The sequence below is a fragment of the Bombus pascuorum genome, chromosome 13 (genome assembly GCF_905332965.1).
Source record: "Bombus pascuorum chromosome 13, iyBomPasc1.1, whole genome shotgun sequence".
Taxonomy (NCBI): Eukaryota; Metazoa; Arthropoda; class Insecta; order Hymenoptera; family Apidae; genus Bombus; species Bombus pascuorum.
The window spans coordinates 12,742,543-12,766,707 of NC_083500.1; the positions used below are offsets into that span (position 1 = coordinate 12,742,543).

The following is a 24,165-nucleotide window of genomic DNA, read 5'->3' on the forward strand; positions in this document are numbered from 1 at the left end:
TACGGTATTCATTTGAGTGCGACCAAATGAAATGAAAGGCAGACATGGCTATTAATTCTGTTATCGTGTTAATTTTGATACTTGTTGCACGCACAGATGTACCTTTCATTCTATGGAATTTCCTCGACCGTGGATTTTCTTGCGTTCTTCCGTGACAAGGAAATCGTTGGGGGGAAAAAAGGATAAGGAACAAAAAATTCTCTGAATCGCCGATATATTTAATATGCTAACCTTACTAGTAGTGGAGAATATATTTTATATGAGAACGATCAATAGTCGATTGCTTCGTACGTCTGTTAATAAATGAGATTTGAAAATACTTCCAGCCCGTGTTAAGCATATGTAGTTTAGCTCTTTTTTTTTTGTACGTCTTTCTTTTTTCAAAAGATCTTCGATCACCAAAACATGCGACAAGACAAGATGCACTAGTCCATTACATAGAATACTGTCCTATAGATGAAACAAACTCAGGATTGACAGAATTAATACGCAATATGTACTGCAGCAAAAATACGTAAATAAATAATAAACTTTGCTATTTCGTTGCGATATTTTGTCCGACTATGTTTTATTATCGAATGTCGATCTTATATCTTATATAGAAAATGCGTACATTTACGAAATTCATGTAACTCGAAACTCGTATTTAATTTTCTTTCGTTAATCGACGAATTCGCGTCAGAATAAAGCCAATTGTCGTATACTTTCAAAATATTTGCATTTGTATTCCTTAAGCTATGTACAGATTACAGACTACGGAATCTGCGAGACTGCTTCACCGCCGATAGCTGTATCGCTCGAGTTGCCTCATACCCTGACGTAGAGCACGCGAAGCAACCAACTAACGTCAAGTAAGGAAGAGCCGCGAGGCACCTTTGATCTCGCCAAAAAAACCGACAGACGTTGGTTCACCCCGCGATGCAGCCACCTACTGTCTGCACATAGCTTTATATAAACCGCCATAAATATCACGTGATGTTTATACAACTCACGTAGTATTTAACCGTCATGTAAGTATCTATCTATCTATCTATCTATCTATCTATATATATATATATACATATATATATATATATATATATACATATTTCTGTGCATTTCTATTCTCTTAAAATATCTTGTTGCTCGAAAGATCATCTTCAATTATATTTGCCATCTTACATATAAATAGAACAAACTCGAGTAGTAATGTCAATATTGGCGCGTAATTCGCGCGAACCAATCAGCTTCCAGGATTTATAATTCCTTCGAAAGTTCATCAGTTGCTTCCCATTCGTGGTCGACATTGGCGGTTTTTCGAAGTGCTTAGAAAATTGTGTGAATAATGGTTATTGTTACGATTATAGTAAGAAAGCGACATTCTTTCAAAAGTTTTCAGTGATTCATTGGATTTTATCGTGAATTCAGCCAGCATCCATCGTAAATAATTCATCTACGTGTCACATCTAAATCGGTAAGTAAAAACTATGCTACTAATTTCTATTCGAACGTACGATAACCAACAACCTGCGATGATTGTTTTCGCTTTTCGCGAAATGGAAATGAATGGAATGGAATATATAGTTATAAATTACAATATTTAGCAGTTTCGAAAAATATGATTTTATTAGAAACATTCTATGAAATTTTGCAATGGTACGTATACGCCATATAGATGTAGGTATATACATGCATGTACATATGTACTTACACATACATGTACAATCGAAGAATACAAGCGTACTATATAGATACAACGATACAAAGTACATTCTTATAAATTTCTATTCTGTTCGCATATTCACGCATATTTATATCACGAAAAAATGAATGAAAGAGTGGAGAGAAAAAAGAAAGGCACTTGTCGAACCAAAAACTTCGATATACGTATATGTTTTTAGAGATCTTAGCTAGCCGAAATTGGCGTTTGATACACACATTCTTCTCAATCATAGACCAAGCTCGCTTTTCCTTCTACTAATGGCGATAATCATGGAGGATTCGGTTGCATCTTTGCTTGTAACAGTTTCGCTTTTCTAACAATTTACGGACAAGCTGAATTTCGATGAAAACCAATCGACACTTGGAAATGGATTTTATCGAGTATCGAGTAGTCGATACATTGAGATACACCGGATCCACTGATTTCGGCTATCGCGTCTAATACAAATACTTGCGTTCGATCGGTCAACGACAGAATGTCCGTAAAAACTGGCGACGACTAATAAACTGGTAGAAAAGGTAGTTTTGTGCGTTTGGTTAGTGGTCCATTCTCGGCCATCCGGTAGACAAAGAGATGGTTTATAAAAAAGGCATGGTAAAAAGTGATGTGTATATCAGTTTGAATATCAAACGGGACAAAAAGGTCGTAGAAAAAGGAACGATCGTAACATTTAGATATCTAGTTTAAGTAGATGGGCGCCATTGGAAAGAAAGCAAGTCCGTACAAACCGATAGATTTGTTAGGCGTTAATGATTTACACAACGCAGCGCCTGCGCCTGCGCTTCGATACTATGTATGTATGTACATATTGGCATTTGAAACTATACGCTCCATAGGCAAAACAAGATACTGCTTCCTCTCGTTGCGCGACTTTGTCCTTGTCTATATTGGTAAATCACAGCAAAGTTGTTAACAATTAGTTTCCAAAAGAGGAATGCTATGCTAGTGCCTCGAAAAAACGGCAAACGATCATAAGGTATTTCGCGAGACGATTTACGGCGCGACGCGAGGAAAAAATTAAAATTGGCCGCGCACCTGGCCTGTGTTCCCGAACGAAGGATGTTTTTTTTTTTTTATCGTCTTCCTCTACGGCCACCCATATACATTTTTATAAAGGCAACGGAGGCCGTATCGGATCAACGAATAATACTGTTTTATAGTCTCGCGTAGAGTCGTTCGCTAGCTATTTGGTAAAGAATATTCCCGTCTGGTTGCTTCTGCAATATCATGTTGCAAGCACATGCCGTGCGTATGTATTATCATCAATCGTCTCGTCGTCTCTATACCTGTATACACAGACACGTCTATATGTATATCACGAATTCACGCGTATGTAACGTACTATACTATCGTTTGCCTCTTAAAGTTGTTCTTCTTATCGTATGAACAAACGTAGACCAGTGATGGCAGAAATTTATCGATTCGCCGATTCCTTTGTATCAGTCTACAAATATACGTTAACAAATTTTCCTGGAATTAGCAACAAGCGAGGCTATTCGTCCAGCCTATATATATATATATATATATATCCTGGTCGATGGGCGAAACGTTTTGGAGACGTTGATCGTGTTTCGTTCAGCCTCGAGATATATCTGTTCTCTCTTCCGTTCTCTCGTCATACGGCTCCTTTCCGCTAATCTATGTTCTGCCGCAATTAATTCACAGCGAAATACTCAAGTATGAAACTACACAGCTCATGTATAATATATTTATACTCGTATTTTCTCTCTCTCTCTCTCTCTCTCTTTGTCTTCCTGCCTCGGCTCTGCAAAGTGCTATCTTCGATCTTGACCTCAACGATATCGAAGCATCCTCGCGCTTCGTGTCTTACAGAGGTAACAACTTTAAGTAAAAATCCGGTAATCCGTGTGTCATGTATAGAAGAAACGTTATTTATATGTACATACAGCTAAGAATTCTTCCTCGCCACGATCCCCCAGCCACATGGAAGAAAGCATCTACACGTTTTGTATGGTTTTCGGGTTCAACGGTTGCGTGGCGGATTTATCGATACGCTGTTGCTTTCTCTGTGCTCGCCGTTTCTTCGTTTTCGCCTCGGCACCCACTGCTAGGAAATGATTCTGGAAGTACTCCTCGATCTCCGAAAGCTTCTTGCCGTGAGTCTCTGGAAGCAATAGCCAGACGAACACGACGGCCGTTATGGAAACACCAGCGAAGAACCACTGCACGGCGTGCGACCCTACGATCGTATGAAATATGTATGAGAACAGAGTTAGAGAAGAAACATTTCCACCTAGGTACATACACGAGAGTTTTCGTACGACTGCATAGACGAGTTTTATGCATTCGACATACGGCGACAAACTAAAAACGCATTTTCTCACAGAGTCGTGTAAAAATGTCTCTGCTCGGTATACCGATGTGGCACTCGCGGAAGCAATAGAGAAAATGCGAAGCATTTATATGTATTATAAATATATATATATATAGATGTAGATATAGATATATCGGACTAATAAATTATTTATCACGCGAGATATTGCCATAGGCGCTAAATCTACCATCTGCTTGTTTCATAATCTCTTGGAGATACGCTTCTACGAAATTGTGTTTTTTATCTTTCTTCGTTTTTCTTTTTCCTATGTACATCTAATACATTTTTGTGTTGTAAAGTTTCTTACTTTATACTCAGTTGACTAGTAGCTATCTCTTCAAGTACTACAATATTACTAAAAGTTAAGAAAATATTGCTAAAGTTAAAATATTGCTACAACTAAATTAGAGAGGACCGACGACACTAAAAATAAGAGTTACTTTTCAACAATGTTTAATCCGAGAGAAATTCAATTTTTATTCGAGTGAAAAAGCCGAAAGAGACTTTTACCATTTGTTTACTATTAAAAGAATTTTCTATCGTAAATGGTGAAAACTTGTTTGTTGCCGATAACGGTTGCGGAAATTTGTTCAAATTTAGATAACTCGCGTAAACTTTAGCGACTGACCGTGGTAGCTTCCGTAAAACCTACTGTAATACATACCACCAAGGAAGCTTTGTAAGCTTCTGTAACTTTGCAGAGCAGCGAACATTAGCAAGTTGGCTATGGAATAACTGATGGAATGGGCGATTCCTCGGATGTCGGTAGGGAATAATTCGGCCGTCATGGTCCACGGAATAGTCAACATACCGACCATAGACGTGCAAACGTAAAGTAACAGGCATACAACAGGAACCTGGCAAACAAATGGACAACGCGATAAAGATGATTATTTACAATTATTATTATCGTCGTACGATTATTCAAGAATACATGCGCCGTTTGGCTTGGAAGGCTTACCCAGTATCCAGAACGATCGCCGTTCTTGATAAGATAGGTGTAGTAACCGGAAACGGTCATGCAAAAGGCCATTCCCAAAGACGAGACTATACAGAGGAGCCGCCTCTTGTATCGCCTTAGCAGCCAAGTATTCACCATCGAACACAGGAAACGAGTTACACCAACTAGAATCGAGGCTATGTACGCATCCACGCCGGAACCGACTTCCTGAATGACAGTGATTACGATTAATCACGAAACGCTGCATGTATAATCGAATCGGTGATCCGACTATGCTGTGAACGTCGAGGAGAAATAGTTATTTACTTGGAACCAGGTGACAGCGTAGAAGAGAGTGATATAGATGCCGGAAAACTGTTGGAAGGAGAAGAAGAGGAAGAGTATCGTTAGCGGTTTCCATCCTGTGGGCTTCAAGAATCCCCTGAGTTTAGTGGAGACACCGCCGTGTTTGCTCTTTCTTTGTTCGCTCAATTTAATCTCGTTCTCCTTCACGATCGTATTGAACTGTGCCTCCGCGGCGGACACCTTGCCTTGCTTCGCCTCGTGCTTGTACAGCCTGCGAGATTCAAAAATACGATACAGCGTTCGGAATGCTTACACCTCTGTGGTACAGCGAATCTGGTCTAGTAGTGGTATTCGATCTAGCGAAAATCAGTTTTATTATTTCTGTTTTCCCATCGTACACGCGCATCGTAGCAAAATAAGCCAACCTGTCTCTTCCGTGCCATTCGTTTCACTCGAATTCTACCGCTACCACTATCACTACCCGCTATCCACCGCTATCGCCATTGCTACTGCTACTGCTACTGCTACTGCTACTGCTATCGCTACTGCTACTGTTAGTGCTAGTGATACTGCTACTGTTAGTGCTAGTGATACTGCTAGTGCTAGTGATACTGCTAGTGCTAGTGATACTGCTAGTGCTAGTGATACTGCTAGCGCTACTGCTACTGCTACTAATACCGCTACTAATAGATCGGAAAATTGATCGCTTTCATTCGCTTTTCCTTACCATTCCAATGATTTCTTCGCATCCTCCAATCGTCCCTTAGAGACGAGCCATACAGGCGATTCCGGGACGAACAGTTGCACCAAAATGATCGGCACGAGGGCATAAATTATGCCCAGCCAGGCCACCAGTCTCCAATGAATGTACGCGCCCTTCAAGTACGATAGAACCATGCCAAACGAGGCCAAAGTTGGACCGAAAGATATCATCGATCCTCTAAGTTCTGGTCTTGCGACTTCGGTGATGTAGACGATAGCTGGTGAAGTTGCCAAAGCCGTGGCTAGCCCGGACAACAATCGACCGACTAAAATCATCGGGATATTGGTCGACAGCGCTATGAGAATCCAGCCCGCGATGAAGGGGACGGAGCCGAATTGAAGGGTCCGCAATCTTCCCACCGTCTCCATCAGAAATCCTCCTAACAAGGCACCCAAAGGTGTGCTGACTACCACCACGCTGGCTGAAAATTGATCGCGTTTAACATCGCTGATATATACCTGCTAATAATAATCTGTCGCTATTCGCTTCTCGTCGATGTCGAATGTCTGCTGCAAACAACCGACGTTGTATGTAAAAGAGGTTGTTGCAGTCGTTGGGAAAAGAAATTATTCTTATTTAATCGTATTATTCGCTCTTATTCGCTCTTATTCGCTCTTATTCGCTCTTATTCGCTCTTACTCGTAACGTTAATCGTAACGTTTCGCGTACGACTCTGCCGGTTGTTACGAAGTAACAAAGACAAGTGAAACGCTAATGAAAATTGAATTTAGTCAATAAGATAGCAACTCAGAAACCGAGTTACGACAGTTATTATTTCGTTCGGCGACTACTCACCTCTCTCGCAGGTGTAACCTCGCGTTATACTCGGCTCGACGCAATCACTCTGTTATTTCGTAAATTTTAGTCGTCGCTAATCCTTGTATGGTCGTTATCAACGCGCGTAACAAGTTGCTTACCGATCCAGGAAGTCTGTTCTCGCGTTGCGTGCAATTCCGCGTCCTCGGCCTCGAGATGGGGAATCAAAATAGCCGAATAGGCCATGGCTAGTCCTACCGATATATGGAAAGACGCGGCAATGATGCAGGAAGCGATCTAAGGATAGATGAGAGATCGGATGTTGGATCGATCGCTGTACCCACACATACATTATACATCGTATTTCGATGTTTTATATCGATGATATTGTACCTCGTGTATGGCATTTTTAATGGTGGTAGGCTCGACGAAGCCTTTGTTCAGACTTCTGCTCGATACGATCGCGTCTTTGAAACGTTCCCTCTCGTTCTCCTCGATGTTCTTCGATGCCTCGCGCTCCACACTGAAACACAAAGAGCCCGCCTCCCGTCACCAACTCTCGTCCAGCCCTCTTCTTCTCCTTTCCTTCAAATCATGTCCGCCGATTAAAACGTTAAAGCATCAAAGACGGCTGCACGGCGCCGAACAAAGGATAGCTTTCCACGTGTCGATGCATCTTTTACAACACGTATCAACGTTTAAGCGAGATTAAGCGAACCCGTTCGCTTCTTTATTCGGTTGTCAAGAACCCCTGAAGGCTGCACCGCGATATACCGAGATGGCAATATGCCAATATATGGCTGGCAGATAGATGGACGCTTTACGCGCGACAATTTACGATTGCGATAAAGCGTTTCCATTTCTTGCTAGCTCTGTCTCTCGCTAGTATACGCGTAACCCGCTGGTCGATTAATTTGTCGCTTGACCGCTGTTCCGTCCAACGTTAACAATGTCAAAACTGTATACGCGTAGCTACGTAGATACGCGTGTATATGTAATTCGCAGGCGATCGTGTTTCGCAACGGTGACATCACGCGCATCGCCGTTTATCGTACACGCACCATGTTTATATAGCTGGAACTAGTAATTACGTACGGATAGATTTGTAGCAGCTGGTGATCTATCGCGACAAGTTGCCGCAACTTAAATCGATCGATGACCGAGAGACATATTGAGAAAGAAGCGTGTTTGTACATCGTTTAAACGCGACACAGTGATTGCCAGGAACAGATGTGGCAATAATTAAGCCGTTATCTGGCAAACGACATTCGATAATAATAGAAATATTTCGTTTACAAGCGAAAGTAACGAGTCGCAGGATTAGTTTTCGCCCGAGAATCGAGACCCGAGAACCGAGAACAGTATGCGAGCGTTGTGTAACCAGCGACCGCTGCAAATGGAAACACGTCTCGCGAATAAGCTGTCGGGCCTTAACTCGGCTCAATTAAAAGCGGCTGGAGGAATTAACGCGCGTTAATTCCACCATTTCTCCGTCGATGAATTCAACGCAGTCGAACGCTTTGTTACTCGACACCGGACAGACGGACCGTGTCCGTCCGACGTACATTCATATCGTTCGTACTCTCGTACCTTTCGTTGCTGAACGCCAGATGGAGAAAATAAAAATTATGTAATTTCTTCGCTAGACAAACGGACCGTACCAAGAAGCTAGTCGGTGGGAAATTTTATCACGTAACGTCCGCTTACACGCATTTATCGCACGCATTTATCGATCGGCGAAAAAGTCGTGTAAACTGTCTGGAAAACGGCAACGATCCTGCGAATTAGCGTACGATGTATTCGCGTCTCGTTCGATTCTGCCTCACGACGAAAACGCGTTACGAGTTTTACGCGTACAACACATCGCCGCCGATATACACTCTGATAATTATAACAGCTCGTCAGAATGAAGTTATCGCCGGCCGGATAAGTTTAAACAAGTGAAATGGCGCTCGATAATTTCTTACGAGTGCAAACGAGCGTATAACGACGGACACGACGCAAGTATTCGATCGACTGGTATTCGATGAAGCAACGGCATGCGTTATCGATGAAACAATTACGTACGTACCGATGTGCGTATATGCCGAGGGATGCTGTGGTGCGTTTGCAACCACAGAAATGTTGCTAATTGCTGTATTCGTGCAATATTCGTTTAATATTGAACAAGGATGCTTGCGTAAGTATTTTTTGCATCGGTATAACAAGCTCTCGTAACAAACCGCGTGAGATGAAATACCTCGCCGCCTTGTCCCGTACACACGGCGCCTTCGCGCTTCAACGAGAAAAGTTTGTTCCAACGATATTGTTGGAGACACTGGGCTCGCAAAAGACGCAGCGGCAAAGATAGTTTGCCACCAAACAAAGCGGGCTACCGAAGATAATTCGCCCGTAAGACGAAAGATGCCAAGGATCGTTTGCCGGTATAAACATATCAAACATATATGCCATATCTATGCGATATCTATTCGATATGTAGTGAACCGTGTACGAATCGAGCGCGGTTGATTTTTGAACCGAAAACGCTCAACTATCGAGTAACTGGCGAAATACGCTAACTAAACTTGTCCGAGACGCGCCTCTTACAGTCGCTCGTTCGGGAGACGTTGATGAGAAAGCGGGGGGGGAATACGATCGGTTCGTAATACGCGTTACCGGAGGCTACGGAGCATTTGCACGGAAATTCCCAACGCGGTTTTTCCCAACGACCGTAGCACGCTTTAAACCCTTATCGAGTGTATCGTGTATCGATACGTGCTGCCATAAAAATTATTACGCACAGCCAGTTACAAAGGAGTCCCGGTTCGATCCCTTGTCTGACAGACAACCGTCGACAACGGTTTATGGAACAAGCGCTTTATGACTTTGCAAGATTATCGATGCTAGCTGGAAAAAAAGTCGGAATTTCTTAGCCTCCTAATCGTATACCGCCTTACAGACGTATCTATAAATCGATATCTAAAACTCGGCTATATAATAAAAGCTGCGTGATATCTGTGCCTGACAGATGTTGGACAGCTTTTCTAAGAATAGCAAGGCCAGGCATGTACTATCCGTGCGCATATATATTTTTTAGCGGTGACATCTTTAGCCTTAGAGCCATAGGGTGTCGAAACGTAAAGCAACGCACGCGGTAAATACGACGGTACCCGGGGGGTACGAGACGATGCAAACGAACAACGTATGGCGAATTTTGAGATTAGCGGGGCACCGTAGCTCGACTAACTCGGCTTAGCCGTGCAAATGGAAATTTCGAAATTTCGAGAGAATCGAAAGCAGCGAAACAAATTTATTCGAAACGTTTATATGCCAGGCCGAATATTCAATGGGAAAAGAAACAATAACGCGTAGTTGTCATCACTGGACAGCTCGGTGCTAAGCTCTTTATCACGACCAAGAGTATCAAATGACGTCACTTGGCGTTATTTCGACTCTAGTTTCCTTCTAGATAGCGATAGCCAGTTGTTTCTTTCGCGTTTCTTTCGTGTCGTGATATTTTAAATGCAAGCCTTGCCAAGCCAAGGAAGAAGAACAAATATAAAGGGTTACGTCAGACAGAACGTATCATACCTAGTTATTGTTAGATCGACTCCTTTCATTATCGACATCGTGACTCTTTGTTTGTTACGTGACGCGATCGATCGTAAGTTTGAGTTTGAGTTCGAGCGTAATTTGATAGATAAGATGGACGAAAGAAACATTTGGAGTGCACGGTGCAAAAATTTCGCTGACTCGATATCACGACGCTTAGATTCGTGATCGGAAAGCGGTCGAACCTCGTGCCTTATTTCCTTTCGACCTAGTACGTGTGCACGTATTATCGCGGTAACAGTGAATTTACCTATTCACCGCTGGATTGTAAATGAACGTGCAAGCAGAATACCTACCCCGGTATACGCGTATTTTCTATATCGCAGCAGTGATAGCGAAGAATGCAGTTTTGCACGGTTTAACTCTCTTAGCGCCAACTATAGCGATACGTCGTTTATTCTCAGCGTTTGACGGTTTTGCAGTTTTAATTAACGATCAATTTCATTCGCAATTCCATTCGCAATTCCATTCGCGTCATGGTAATTCCATTAGAGAACGGTCGTCCGTTTAACTTTTAAATATTAACTTGATCGTTCTTCGTTTTTCGTTTTTCGTTCTGTGTTTACAAGTTCCCACTATCAGTTGCGTCCGTTTATGTAATACGTGCTCTCGGGAAACCAACTGTATTAGCAGAAACTGTACACGACCCCAGATCCCGGATCCCTGATCCCGGATCTCGGATCTCGGATCCCAGGTGTCAGGTGCCAGATCCCAGCGCATGGTTAGATCAGAGGTTGTTTTCCAAAATCGAGATAACTTGCTCGTGTCTATAATTTCATTAAATTTTCCCATTTTGCGCACTTCTATCACGTTCGATACGGTGTCACCATCTTCATCGAGAATTCACTTTTCTCTGTGGAAAATATCTCGCGTTTTGTCTTTTGTTATTTGCGTTGATACATTCTTTTTTTTTTCTTTCTTTTTTTTTTTCTTTTTCTTTTCTTCTTGTTTAACGCGACTCGACATTGATAACGTTGTGGAAGATAGGACAACGACGAACGATATAGCGCGATTTAAACGTATCCGTCTTGCTGACGCGTTCAAAACAAGAGTATCGGCGATTTATCGGCTGGCAAAACTGGTTCTCCGGACCGGAGAACGAGTCTTCCTGTTATTCCCCCGAACGAGTTTCGCGTGCTTTCGTTCGTACTTGGCCTCCTGAAATATCCATCCCGTCAAAATTTTATATAACATCCACTTCCTTGCCAAGTTGATCGAATACAACAACGACTACCGTCGTTGATCAAATACACGGTCGATGGTCGAAAGAACGATGAATCCCGAAGGACGCTTTCCAAAATTCTCGTCGTACGTCGTATCGCCGTTATACGTGCGCGAATAACGAAAACAGATCCGATTAGGTTCTCCTGCTCGAGGACAGCCAAGCAATCACAATAACGTATTCGCTATAGGATGTCGCCATCCTCTGAATTTTCGATCGACGATTACCCTTGCTCGCTGTTATGAAATAGAAACCGATCGGTCGACAAAGTCAACGGAACGCGTGATTTCCAGCACCTCTTTCACCGAACGATCGCCTATTTTCGCTAGCGTGCAAACGATACATAGAGCGTGCATACAATCCGACAATACAGATTCCATAAGCAGGAAAATATGAAGTCTAGTAGCATGTCGCGACGCATCAACGACGACGTTAACAACGCTGAACACGGTATATCGAATTTAGCCTAACTAGCAGATATTCGATAAATCAGAAAGAAATATTGTCCGACAAGCGCGCGATACCCTCTGAGAAACGATGCCGTCGAGCAACACAGAAAGCTTTTTGTTGTAGAAAAACGCTTGTGGGAAAACGGAAAGAACCGTTCTTCCCTAACGTAGATGGAGAGGCATAGACACGATCGCGACAAAGGGAAAAAGCGAAAGAAAAACCTCTACGGACCATCTGCCCTGTCCAGGATAAAACCTGTTGGCAGATTTGACGGCTCGTACCTGACGCGCGACAGATCGGGCTAGGTCGACGAATTAGACGACAAGATTATTTACTACAAAGGCTGTGCACCTTATTATATCGTGTTACTCGATTTATTTTACTTCGATTTCTTACTTTTTGACCGTTGCATTCGATTTAGGTATCTCCATCCACTGATCGTTACCGAGCCTGTGTAAACATATTTTCTTAAGCAACACTAACCTCAGCGAATAAGGATCCATAGCTGCTGTCTCTTATGCCTCTTGTTCGCACCACTGCTACACGCGTGTATTTAACCGCGCCTGCTGCCTTTTTCTTCGGTTAACGCGCTAGTCGATCTCACCTCTCCTGGAAACAGCCCCTTGTCTGTCAACTGACAACGTGGATTTCGTACTTGGTCACCATTTTACGTACACTCTGGAAAAAAAAAACATCGAACAGGATTTTATCAATTGGTTTGGCCAGTTTCTCTTCTCCGTTGCACGAAACGATCGCCAGACGATCGAACGCAGTTCGTTAGCTCGCGTAATTCTCCGCGCAAAAGCGCACATTGTCGTCGGTTGTGGCGAACGTGTGTCTCGAAGGAGGCCCGAGATCACGGAATACCATCGTGGCTAACGACACGGTAATTTCGTTGTTGAAACCGCCTTCGTGGCAGCGCGCTGACTTTCTATGATGCGAGGCAAATTTTTTACCTTCTTTCCTGCAGCCTACCACCTATACAACGTGTATGTGTCTTCTCGAAGAGAACGCGCGACTTTTCCTTCGCGAATTTTCCTCCAGTACCGCTTCGATAACACACTCTACGACGCTAAGCCGATCCAAGTGGTCGACCGAATCAAGCGAGCAAGGAATATTCCGCTTTCCAAAAGACAGTGGGGTTTATTAACTTACGAAAAAGTTATCTCGCTAAAATCGACGATCGACGATCGACGAATAACCCTTGAACGATAACGGCTTCGATTCGAGGAACACGCGCCGATTAAATCGCGACACGCAGCTCTGCTCTGCTCCGTGCAATTCCTCTCGATCGGAATAAGGGAATAAAGGAAAGGAGAATCGACCGCGTTCTCGATCTTTGGAAATCGTCTGTTTCTTTCCTCTGGTCGTTAATGCCACGTCTACCGCAGCCAAGGATCGCATCGAGATTACCGGTTAACGAGTACCACGCGATTTCTCAAATCGTTCGATTCCGATTCACGATCGAGATAATGTCTTTACGCCCGATTGCATAAGAGATTCGCGTGCTCAGGTCCGTCACATGATACGCAATTAAGGACCAGATACTTATTAGGAGTTATTTGTCAGACGGCTTATTCCACCGCTCGGTACATTTAATTAAAGTATATTTTACGCTTGCTCGATATTATCTCGCATACCACGTATCGTTTCGTTCGATGATTTATTCCATCATTTTTAATGCGTAGGCCATGTTTCGCGTACTCAAACTAATTATCGCAGGCTGTTAGACCGTTAGTCGTCGATCCTGTATTAAATAAAACAATAAAATAGATTAATTTTACAATGGCCGTCGTTATCTGGTTTAATCGCTGATACAACAACGACTAAACGACTACGAGATAATCCACGCGTCTCGCACTTGCGTGACAATTTATCTACTCGACGCTACTCGAAAACGTGACATCGCAAAATAATTATTTTAATCTTTGCGTCATACGTAATCTTTACAGTTCTTACAATGTTCGCGTGAACATCGCCAACATATATATCTGGATTCGAAGTACGCGTATTATTCCTACGTATTATTTCTACGCATTATTCGTACGGTTTGTTTTTTCATTCCGACGTAAAACGGCAATCGTCGACGTGTAAATCATTGTACACGGGCGATCGGGTCAGAGGTCAGAGAGTAAAATTGGATTCGCACAAAGCAAAGCGGCACGCACTCGGTTTACGTACAGGTGCGGCGTAGCAAATATTACGTCATTTACACGATTAAATCACTCGCGCTAACCATGAAGATACTTTGTTGTACTTTGCAACTAACGCAATGTATTTAAACGTATTATAACGTCGTATTATAACCGGAGAAGGTAGTAGGAAACGAAACAGAGGAGGCCGAGGAAACCATCGTTTTATACTCTATACTCTCTACTCTATACTCTATACTCTACAGTACCTATACTACCCTATACTACCCTATACTACCCTATACTATACATTCTGAACGATTTGGCCGAACGAGACATTGGATCGATTTGACAACAAACCATGCTAAATATTTTTTCTTAATAATTTTCACAAAATCTTCGAACAAGAATCGCGACTCCACTATATCCACTATACACGATACATACGATACGATGCATAGGTTCGAGATAGGTTAGATTATATTCGATTATTTAAAGCGCCGTACATTACCCTCATCGAGATATCGAAGTAGGCGTAGGTCACTGTCACACAGACTGTCTATTTTTGAACGATCGATCGTGTGTTCACGCGAATGCGAAATGTTTACATAACGTATAAAGTGCACGAGTTCCATCGAACCTCCTGCAAAGACTGTTCTCGAAAGCGGTTCTTCTTGGTCTTGGAAAGCTTCGTTTCAAACACCATTTGCCATGTCTGACTTTCAACGGACAACTCATGGTCGAGTTTCAGCTCGCGGTCGATTTATGCCATCCGTACTCGAGGTTAAAAACCCGAAACCTGCCCCTTTGACCGATTCTATGCGAGAGACAACGAGACGACCACGTCTCGGAAGGATCGATCGTCGAAAAGTCAACGGCACACAGGACCGTACCTTGGCGTATCCGTCGCATCGATCCATTTCTAAATTGTTTTTAATTCAAAAGAAATTTCCCATCTTCCACGTTCCTTGCATATACACGCCGATAAAGCACTTGACAAATCGTAAATGTACGTTGTGTATAGCAAACAAATTGGTACTCACCTCCTAGAGTCGTGACTTTTCTTCTTCTATTTTAAATTCGATCCTTGATTCTCCTTCTCTCGCTCTTCTTTCTTTGCCCCTTTCTTTTGCCAATGTTCCTCCCTCTCTCTCTCTCTCTCTCTCTCTCTCTCTCTATCTATCTATCTCGCGCGCGCACGTTTTCTTTCTCCCTGCCAATAGAACAGAGCAGAAGCTTCGTTCGGTCGTTCGTTCGGGTACGAACGGCTCCCGACGTGCAGTGCGCGGTGGCCAATACGCGACTAAAGGCTGGGAAACTGGGAACGGTTGCCTCGCGGTCGATTGTCCCTTCCCGTTGCCGGCGCTACGATGTCTGTTTTCTGCGCTGGTATGGTACATACATGCGTATATATTTATATTACCGGCGACAAAGCGAGCAATTTAAGGGTTGCTAACACACATGGAAAATAGAAAGCACAGAGCTCCGGCTGATACACGATACTACGCAATGCTAAACTAAACTAAAGCAACAAACGATGATATAAAGTACTGGTGTACAATGACCCATTCGCGTTTGAAACGTTCAGTCGATGGGCAATTTCCAAGCTCGTGACATGAATCGATTCGAATGGTGCAAATGCAAACCGTTCGTCGAGCGTTTCAAGCTCGAGAGACCACGGTAGATCGTAGGTTGTATTTTGCGAGACACAGTTCCACGTTGAATTTCAAGCAATTATCCGGCTGAAACCGGATAGATTTTCTTTGTTTTTTAGTTACGTTTCTTTGGTTTTATTTTGGTTTTATTTTGGATCGTTTCGGGAAACGAAACAGCGACGAGATTCACGAGATGTCGAAAGTAGCAGTATGTACGAGTTCACGTGTACGGCAGCGTGTATTGCGAAAACAGCCGCGAGTACGGAGGCGTGTGAATCACGTGAACGACGAGAGAGGTTCGTCGCGTCTATCGTATGGTGCACCCAATGCACCGTATACGTAAGTTTTGCATAGGTCTATCTTTGGGAAGCCGGGTGGAAAGGATGCACGCGGAACGACCGAATGTCTCGATACGAAACAATTCGAAAGACATACGGGGAAGGGGAAAGGTTCGCGGTCTTTAACCCATTTCCTCAGGGTCGCCGTCTCGCCTTCTCGCCTTCTCGCCTTCTCGCCTTCTCGATGGAATCGCTCGGTGTACGTCCGTTCGAATTGATCGTACAAAATAGTAAACGACACCATGGATCTTATCTTGACCGTTTTGTTGATTTATGGCCGCGTGACATTTCTTCTTCTTTATTACGCCATCGTCATAATCGAGTAACATATTTTTGCAGTTTTAATCAACCGAAGAAAACACGTAGATTGCTTCAAGTGCAGATGATTTTTTCCGTGGAGATAATACGATAGAGAATACGTAGAATAGGTAAAAACGCGAGCAAAGAATCTGTCGCAAACATGTCAATTGTGAAACGTAATATCTTTGATCGAATAGTTATTAAATGATATTTTGCTAGACGACACAGATAATAATAATTATTATTAAGAGATTCGGTATTTTATCGTTTGTGCCGATATCGATTCAAGTTCCGTGTTATATCAGTTACGTGTCAACAGTCGACTCACTGGTATATACATATACTATACATATACTTGCGCTATGTATCTTTACGTTAAAATGCTAGACGTTTAAAGCAATTAATCGTTATTGCATATTCTTGACGTTTCTTTGCAACTACTAGTCGATTCGATAGCATCGGCAAATGCTGTATCGTCTGTGTGTCATGCGTTGCTCAACGTGTCGAATACGAACATTTTCAGTAACTTGACGCCAACATTAATTTCGTCCGAATCAATACCATTTACTTCAATGAGGATCAAGCACTGCACATAGCGGTTCAGATCGATATATAGTCGTCGAGATGTTTGCAGACGACCAACAACATGCTGGATAAATTGTTTGACGGTCGTCAGGTCTAGGACCAACGTTATTTTGTTTTACGAAAATATTTGTTAACTCTAGTTAATACTGCTAATAACGTAGCGATAAGATTATCCGTAATGCAAAATCCAATATTGCTAGCAGCAGTAACAACTGGCCAATGATATTACTGGATCAGGAATATTTAGGCCCAAAAGGACAACTTACGTGATCATAGATATATTAAGTTGGTAATGAAATTTAGTTTTTCCGTTTCTAAGAATTAATTATCGTTGGTATACATAGTTTCTATCGGTAGTTGTTTTTTTCTTTTCAAACACGATCACGAGAATTTGAAACGTTTGTAGCGTTTGTAATTTAGAATCGTTTCTCGAGTTCAACTATTCACTTGACCTAACTTCATTGGCGCTAAATGTACCTTTGTATTAGATGGCATGGCATGGCGTCGCGAAAGCTTCGCGCCAATTTATCCGTTTCTCTTTCTTTCTCTCGTTCAAACCGCAATTTATATACATATAAATACTATGTATATGAATAAATATTATACTGTGTGCGTGCGTGCGTGCGTGCGTGCGTGTATATGTATATGTATAAAACATGTTTTTTACCTATCTAATTTATATGTACCTATTAAAGTACAAATATTTAATCGTATTTGACGTAAGCAATTTCAAATTTCGCGGCTTAAGGAGACTAGATTACCGTCGGTAAAGTAGCCAACGGTGGTTCTTGCGCTAACAAGACAAGTAGTGCGTTCCGTTTTATAGTTACAAACCAAAATGGCTGTCCTGAGTAGGCTGTTGCTTGCAGCTAATCGAAAATTATTTCATACAAACGGGTTATTGGGAACATTACTACGGAAAAACAACAATTATGCGTTGCAAAACCAAGGTGATGAAGATAATTATATTTCGTTCTCTAGGTAGAACAGTGTATATCGAAGGAGTAGTAGTGTTTTGTTATGCAACAAATTTTCCCACGAACGCGAACACTGTGTCTGTTTACAGAATTGTTCTTACGAGAATTAAAAATGTGATCAACGATTACTATTAGGAAAATAATCGACGAAAATAATCGTTTCAAATAGTCAACTTTGTCGACGAATGTTCAGAAACTAAGAATTTGATAAGTTTTAGGAACGGTAAGACGCATGTCGGAACATCGTGTTATGGATATAACTGCGAGTCGATGGCAATGGTATAAAACTAAGGATTGGCTGCATTTTTACGTCTTCATGGGCGTGATACCTGCTGGTTTGCTCATATTTTATTGTAACGTATTTATAGGGCCGGCAACCTTAGAACCAATACCAGAAGGATATAATCCACAGCCATGGGAATACTACAGGGTAAGACAGCGTTGAAAAAATACTTCTAAATACGTATCGCAGGCAAAATTGTAAGCCTTCCTAAAACCAATGCCTTCTCTACAGCATCCCATTTCAAGATTTCTTTCGAGATACTGTTTCCCAAACACACAAATGGAATATGAAAAATTACTTCACAAAGCGAATACAGTTGCGAACAAGCGAAAATTGTACAAGTTACGACAAAAAATAATATTCTTGATACGGGAACACGAGGACTATAGATATTGGAGCTTTAGAGAAACTAATGCGAAACAGATAATAGCATTGAAGGAAGCTCTAGATAAGAATGAACTCGATATATAATACGTTGTAAGTAACGTAGAGTTATTATAAACTAGAAAGAAAATCGATTTTACGCAGAAAATTCATTAAAAGTAACGAAAGACGATCAACTTGTAATCGATTTAGCAAACTGGTTGTTTTAAGCATGATGTATAGCGTATGGGATTCTGTAATTTAACAACGACAATATAAATAATGTACGATACACAGAATTTTTCTGTCGCGTATTTAAGACTATCTTTCCCATTCTCGTGTCATTTCCGACATTTATCTATCTATTTATTTGTTTGTGTCATTCATCGATTTGCTATTTGGACATGACGAACGATCGCTACTCTATCGTTGACTCTAAATCTCTGTGTCACGATAATAGTTATACGATCCGTTCGATTTATTATGCGAACTCTGTCTTATCACGGACCAGGCACGGAACCCCGTTTCTCATATATTCGTCTCTGATCTTATTACGTATATCTGCTATCGGTAACCCATTGCTTTTGTTTGCTTTCCGCGCGAAAAGGATAGATGTCGCCACAAACTTTTCTCATTGTCCAACTACGAACGTATACGCATTCGCATGCACGAGTAGTGTAGCGAACAGTAACGAAATTCGAAATTTCCCATCTTTTTTTAAATAAACTTGAAGTTTATTCGTTTATCAGATCGGATTAAACGAGATTAAACTCGATGGAAGAATTAGGTTTAATGAAAAATTGCATTTGACAAGATGTCGCGAAATTTGTACACTTGGACAGCCTCGTGCTCCACTTGCTTGAAATGAAACGGTAAGACGGGAATTAGATAACGTACAATTATCGTCATACGATAGACTTAAACTCCGTTCGGAGAATCTAGGCTCGCCAGTGTGTCAGGTGTTTAGCGATTAACGATTAACGTGAACTTTAAACAAGCGAGCAGTTGCAAATATTCTTCAATAATTCCAGATTCTGTCGCATCGATAGGTTACGAAGCGTTCTTTAAGTCACTTTAATACGCTCTCGCTAACGCACGATAGAAATTTTACATTACTTACGATTAGAAATTACAGCAAGAAAGAAAGCACTTTTCTCTTGCTAATCTTTCGATAGGTGATTCCTTTCTTTCATTTCTTTCGTTTCTTTCATTTCAGAGTTGCAGTCTAAGAAATCGAGCATCGATTAACCAATTAAGCATCGTGAATTTTTCAGTTTATCGTTTATTTGAAAAATTACGTCGCTGTTTGCGTAGCCAGTTTTCAAAGTGAATCCGAGTAAGCATACGCACATATGTATATCTATAATCAGGCTTTTTTTATTATTTTCATTAAAATTAAAACGAAACTTGTGTCCATCCCTTACCAACGAACGCCAACAAACATCTTTACATTGTCACCGTAAACCGAGGATAGGAAAAATCCAATTCTTACCTACTTAAACAGCATGTATAAACAGCAGCAAATAATTGTTTCTATCACAGAGACGATAACGTTTATCGGTAACGTTCTTGTTATAGGTACCGGAAATTATTCCCCTCGATCGTACTTGTACCTGTTTTTTAAATAACTAGTCATGCAAATTAATCAAATAAGCGTCGCGTCGGTAAAGTGGGAAATTTTATTTCCGGTCGCCAGCCGCTGGTGATTGTTTTTTCCGCGAGTAAAATGCTAGTAAGTAAAAAGATGCTGCCGGTGGTGAATCGGTTGTCACGAACCACCGACTCTGCGATTATCCTAGCGGCAAGCTAATGATACGGACAGACACAGGCCGGTGCCAACGCAATCGTTATAGTTAGCGGTCATTGCCAAGGTTGGATCCCGATATCTTGCATAATACCTCGGCGTTCTCTTCTACGATGCGATGCGATGCGATGCGATACGATGCGATGCGATGCGATGCGTTGCGATGCGATGCGACGCGACGGAAGGAAGACTGGTCGCCAACGACTTTGCACGTGCATACGCGATATCTACGCTTCGAGCCGCTTCCTCGCGCGGATCCATCTTAAATTATGCCTCCGAGTCTTCGTTTCCCTTTTCTTTTCTCTCTCTCTCTCTCTCTCTCTCTCTCTCTCTCTCTCTCTCTCTCTCTCCCCCCCGTGTCGATTACCCGCGTTTCACCCGACGCTCGATCGTCTCTCGTTATGTAATTCCTAGGTTCTATACCTATGGTGGAACGGCGATGAGCCGAGCAGATACACGGAATCTCGAATTGTTGAGATCTGTGTCGTACGTCATCGTCGCCGATCATTGCTATTTTCTTTGATTTAATAGATTTACTTTACAATTATAGTACCTACCTTACTTTACTATTCAGGTCATCTACTATTTGGTCGACTAATCGCTTACTCGCTTAACCCATGCTACTCCCTAACTATCTACTACTACTTCCTTACTACTTAATCCTTTACTCTTGTTCGTCTTTCCCATTCTTCCCTAGCTTCTTCTCAGTCGATTCCTCGCTGTATTTTTCCAGGCTGTCTGTTATCGTTAGTCCATTTACTCCTCTACGCTATCCGTATCGTACGTGTGGCGACAAATTCGAATTTACCGATTCCACAAAATACGTACGCTTACCGTACGACGCCTGGTTCAGCGTTGCGTGCACGTACTGTGCATGTTATGCATTTCGAATTGTATATTGCTCGACACTATCCTCATCCGATGGATAATGGAAGGTAATTAATATCTAAATGCGAAGCGTTTACCTGCCACGAGCAAAACATTTTAAAAGCCTCGAGTAATTTGACACGTTTAATCGTTTTTGTTCATTACGGACTATCTATCGGTATAAAGGGGAAAAGAAACAACGCGATTATACGTATATATACAACTGCGCGATGTAACGCAACTTGCGTTTTACGAGTTTAACGATTCATCGTGATCAATGCTTGCGGTATGTCCCATAGTAACACGTTGAGATCAAACAATAAGAATTATTCGAGCTTCGATATCTTAAAATCAATCTCAGTCTCGAGCTTTACGCGGAATAATCAAGCTTGTTCCTTGTTGCAGGTATAATAATATAGAATAACGTAATAACGGTACACCTGTTAGTCTATAACATACGGAATAAATGACGAAACGGAGGAACGAGAAAATACCGCGTAATTTATTACGCCCGACGAAAGAAAATACCAAAATACGTGGATACGGTTCAGACAAGCCTATCGTACAGTTACGAATCGAATAGTCTATTTTCAAGCGTGGATCGCTTAAAAATTGTTCATCATCGAACTCGACGAATTACAAAGCAAGCTACTTAGCTTCACTCGAGTAACCATAATCTTATCGTCCTAGCAACCGCTGAAACACCGAAAGCAAAAGAGATTTCGATTCGAGCTTTTGGAAAGTCCATGATCAACCAATGCTTCCTTGAATCTCGCAACGAGCGATGCTTAATTTGGAAAATTAGATCCTGATAGCATCGATAAGCGCCGCGGTTGGTCATAATTTGGAAAAGAAAGAGAAATGGCGAAAGTTAGCTTTTACAACTGTTTCTTTCTTCTTTTTTTTTTTTTCTGCGTACGTTTATGTTCGTTCATTTCGTTCGTTTAGTTCATTTCGTTAAAATCGTATGCGATAAATCTTGAGATGCCTGTATCACGTCTGTTTCTGCATCGATCGATCTCGACGAACGTTTCAGCATTGTTGAGCGCGCATGGTACAACCGATCTACGAATTTACGAAACGTATCGTTTCAATTTTCATTATACGGGCTGAACAGATAAAAGAGTTGTAAAAGATGACTTTTCGCGATTCTGTTTTGTTAAATTACAATTTTCTGAAAAATTTGTTTACGCGTCATCCAGTAAACTAATTAAATCGTGTAACGCGTGAGAAGAGCTCGAGTCGTTGAACGCAATTTCAACAAATTTCTTCCGTTTTAAAGAGTGTATTAATCCGGATATTAAATGCGAGTGACTGTGTACATGGGGTTAGGTTGCACGCGTGCAAGCTTCGTCAACCGTTGAAGATCCCAACGAAGCCAATTTAATTTATGCGTAATCCGTTGATCAGATATTAAAGGATCAGCAGAAAATTGACTTTATACGTACGCACGTAGATAAGCAAAATCGATGGAAATTCGACGTTTCAACAATCGTTACGGTTTTGTCGAAGAATCAGGTAACTTTAAGAGAAAGTATCGTTAGATTAGATTCGAAAGCGTTTACCTAATAATTTGAATGGTCGGAGCGAAGCTAGTGCTCTCGGTAAATCCTTTCCTCGAGAATCGATCCGACCTCTTAGGTATCTGCCGCGATCGCGAAAGCAATCGTTTCGATACTGCGAACGTAAGACGAATCGTGGCCTTTTTGTCGGAGGAGACTAAGAAACGCGGTGTAAATGAAAAAAGAAGACGGCTGTATTGCATCATGTTATTAACAAGGTCCGAGCGTTTGCTAACTTGTTGCTCGTAACAAACGTTACGAGGGTCATGGTTTAGCGAGGATGCAATAATTATACAATGATAATTAAATAATTACGTAACCGTATTAGGAAACACGTTCATGAAAAATTCGCAGATGCATGGAGATGCATGGATCGGAAATGATAAATTACGTTTCGTCGTTAGTATAACGCAGGTTTATTAATATTTATAGAGTATCGCTTCTAAACATCCGGAAAGAGTGAAAAAAATGGTTGCTAAAAAATCGGGCAGCTAGTTTCGATCGAATCGAGATACACTTGCGTGTAACGTAGACGTATCAGCAGATTTACGATCAGATTTTATTAATTGCCACGTTTCGTTCTAGAAATAAAATGAGCGATCTAGAAATCTAGAGAGAACGAGCCAACAACACCTGTCGACGAATACCAGCACAACGAGTCGTTTACTTTGAATTATTCGCGATGCATAAATTGTATGTTATCGATTTATTTCATATTTCCGTGAAACTCTGTTAAATCAAACGGTTCTATCGAAATTCTCATCGGTGCGTGACTTTGGTAATTTTGACCCGAAAGGTGAGAACTCTGCTAACTCTGATCCTAAAATTATCCTTTCCTAAATTATTCTTTGCAAGTACGGTCAACGGTAAGTACGTAACAATGCCGTACGTAATTATAAGATACACGGAAATGACTAGTTATTTAAAAAATAAAAAATAAAATATCTATAAACTATCGCATGCGATTATGCGGCAGGTTATAATCTTACCGATATAGTTACAACGCTTCTATCATCGGTGTGTAGTCATCAGGGTTGCGTAATAATACCAAATGAAACCTGATACGTTGTCCGTTTTCCGGAAATTCCTCTCGTCTTTTCCTTCGTCTTTTTTCTTTTTCTTTTTTCTTTTTAGTTTAACACTTCTTCAGCCTCGATACCGAGCCGATCGTTATCGAGTTAATGGTCGTGTTAACAGGATCGCGTAACGAACGCGTTTCGTTTCGTTTCGTTTC

The 24,165-nt window shown here is 41.6% G+C and overlaps 2 protein-coding genes across 2 annotated transcripts; one reads left to right on the forward strand and one right to left on the reverse strand.

Annotated features, from left to right (window-relative positions):
- Positions 1 to 1,578: 1,578 nt before the first annotated feature.
- LOC132913226 (facilitated trehalose transporter Tret1-2 homolog) lies at positions 1,579 to 15,547 on the reverse strand. The gene is made up of 9 exons (XM_060971388.1): positions 15,241 to 15,547; positions 12,549 to 12,743; positions 7,196 to 7,325; positions 6,964 to 7,099; positions 6,011 to 6,467; positions 5,305 to 5,554; positions 4,999 to 5,205; positions 4,702 to 4,894; positions 1,579 to 3,902 (listed from the first exon to the last, which is right to left on the reverse strand). The coding sequence occupies exons 2-9, from the start codon at positions 12,566 to 12,568 to the stop codon at positions 3,661 to 3,663; spliced, it is 1,635 nt and encodes a 544-aa protein (XP_060827371.1). The 5' UTR covers positions 12,569 to 12,743; positions 15,241 to 15,547; the 3' UTR covers positions 1,579 to 3,660.
- Positions 15,548 to 17,867: 2,320 nt separating this feature from the next.
- LOC132913238 (NADH dehydrogenase [ubiquinone] 1 beta subcomplex subunit 5, mitochondrial) lies at positions 17,868 to 18,877 on the forward strand. The gene is made up of 3 exons (XM_060971407.1): positions 17,868 to 18,025; positions 18,271 to 18,482; positions 18,567 to 18,877. The coding sequence occupies exons 1-3, from the start codon at positions 17,914 to 17,916 to the stop codon at positions 18,804 to 18,806; spliced, it is 564 nt and encodes a 187-aa protein (XP_060827390.1). The 5' UTR covers positions 17,868 to 17,913; the 3' UTR covers positions 18,807 to 18,877.
- Positions 18,878 to 24,165: the final 5,288 nt, after the last annotated feature.

Excerpts from the sequence above, each read along its gene's own strand:
- LOC132913226 (XM_060971388.1), bottom strand. The coding sequence starts at position 12,568 with ATGGATCCTTATTCGCTGAG. Across the intron at positions 7,326-12,548 it reads ATGGATCCTTATTCGCTGAG|TGTGGAGCGCGAGGCATCGA; the intron begins GTTAGTGTTGCT and ends TTTGTGTTTCAG. Across the intron at positions 7,100-7,195 it reads TTAAAAATGCCATACACGAG|ATCGCTTCCTGCATCATTGC; the intron begins GTACAATATCAT and ends ATCTATCCTTAG.
- LOC132913238 (XM_060971407.1), top strand. The coding sequence starts at position 17,914 with ATGGCTGTCCTGAGTAGGCTGTTGCTTGCAGCTAATCGAAAATTATTT. Across the intron at positions 18,026-18,270 it reads TTATGCGTTGCAAAACCAAG|GAACGGTAAGACGCATGTCG; the intron begins GTGATGAAGATA and ends GATAAGTTTTAG. Across the intron at positions 18,483-18,566 it reads AGCCATGGGAATACTACAGG|CATCCCATTTCAAGATTTCT; the intron begins GTAAGACAGCGT and ends CCTTCTCTACAG.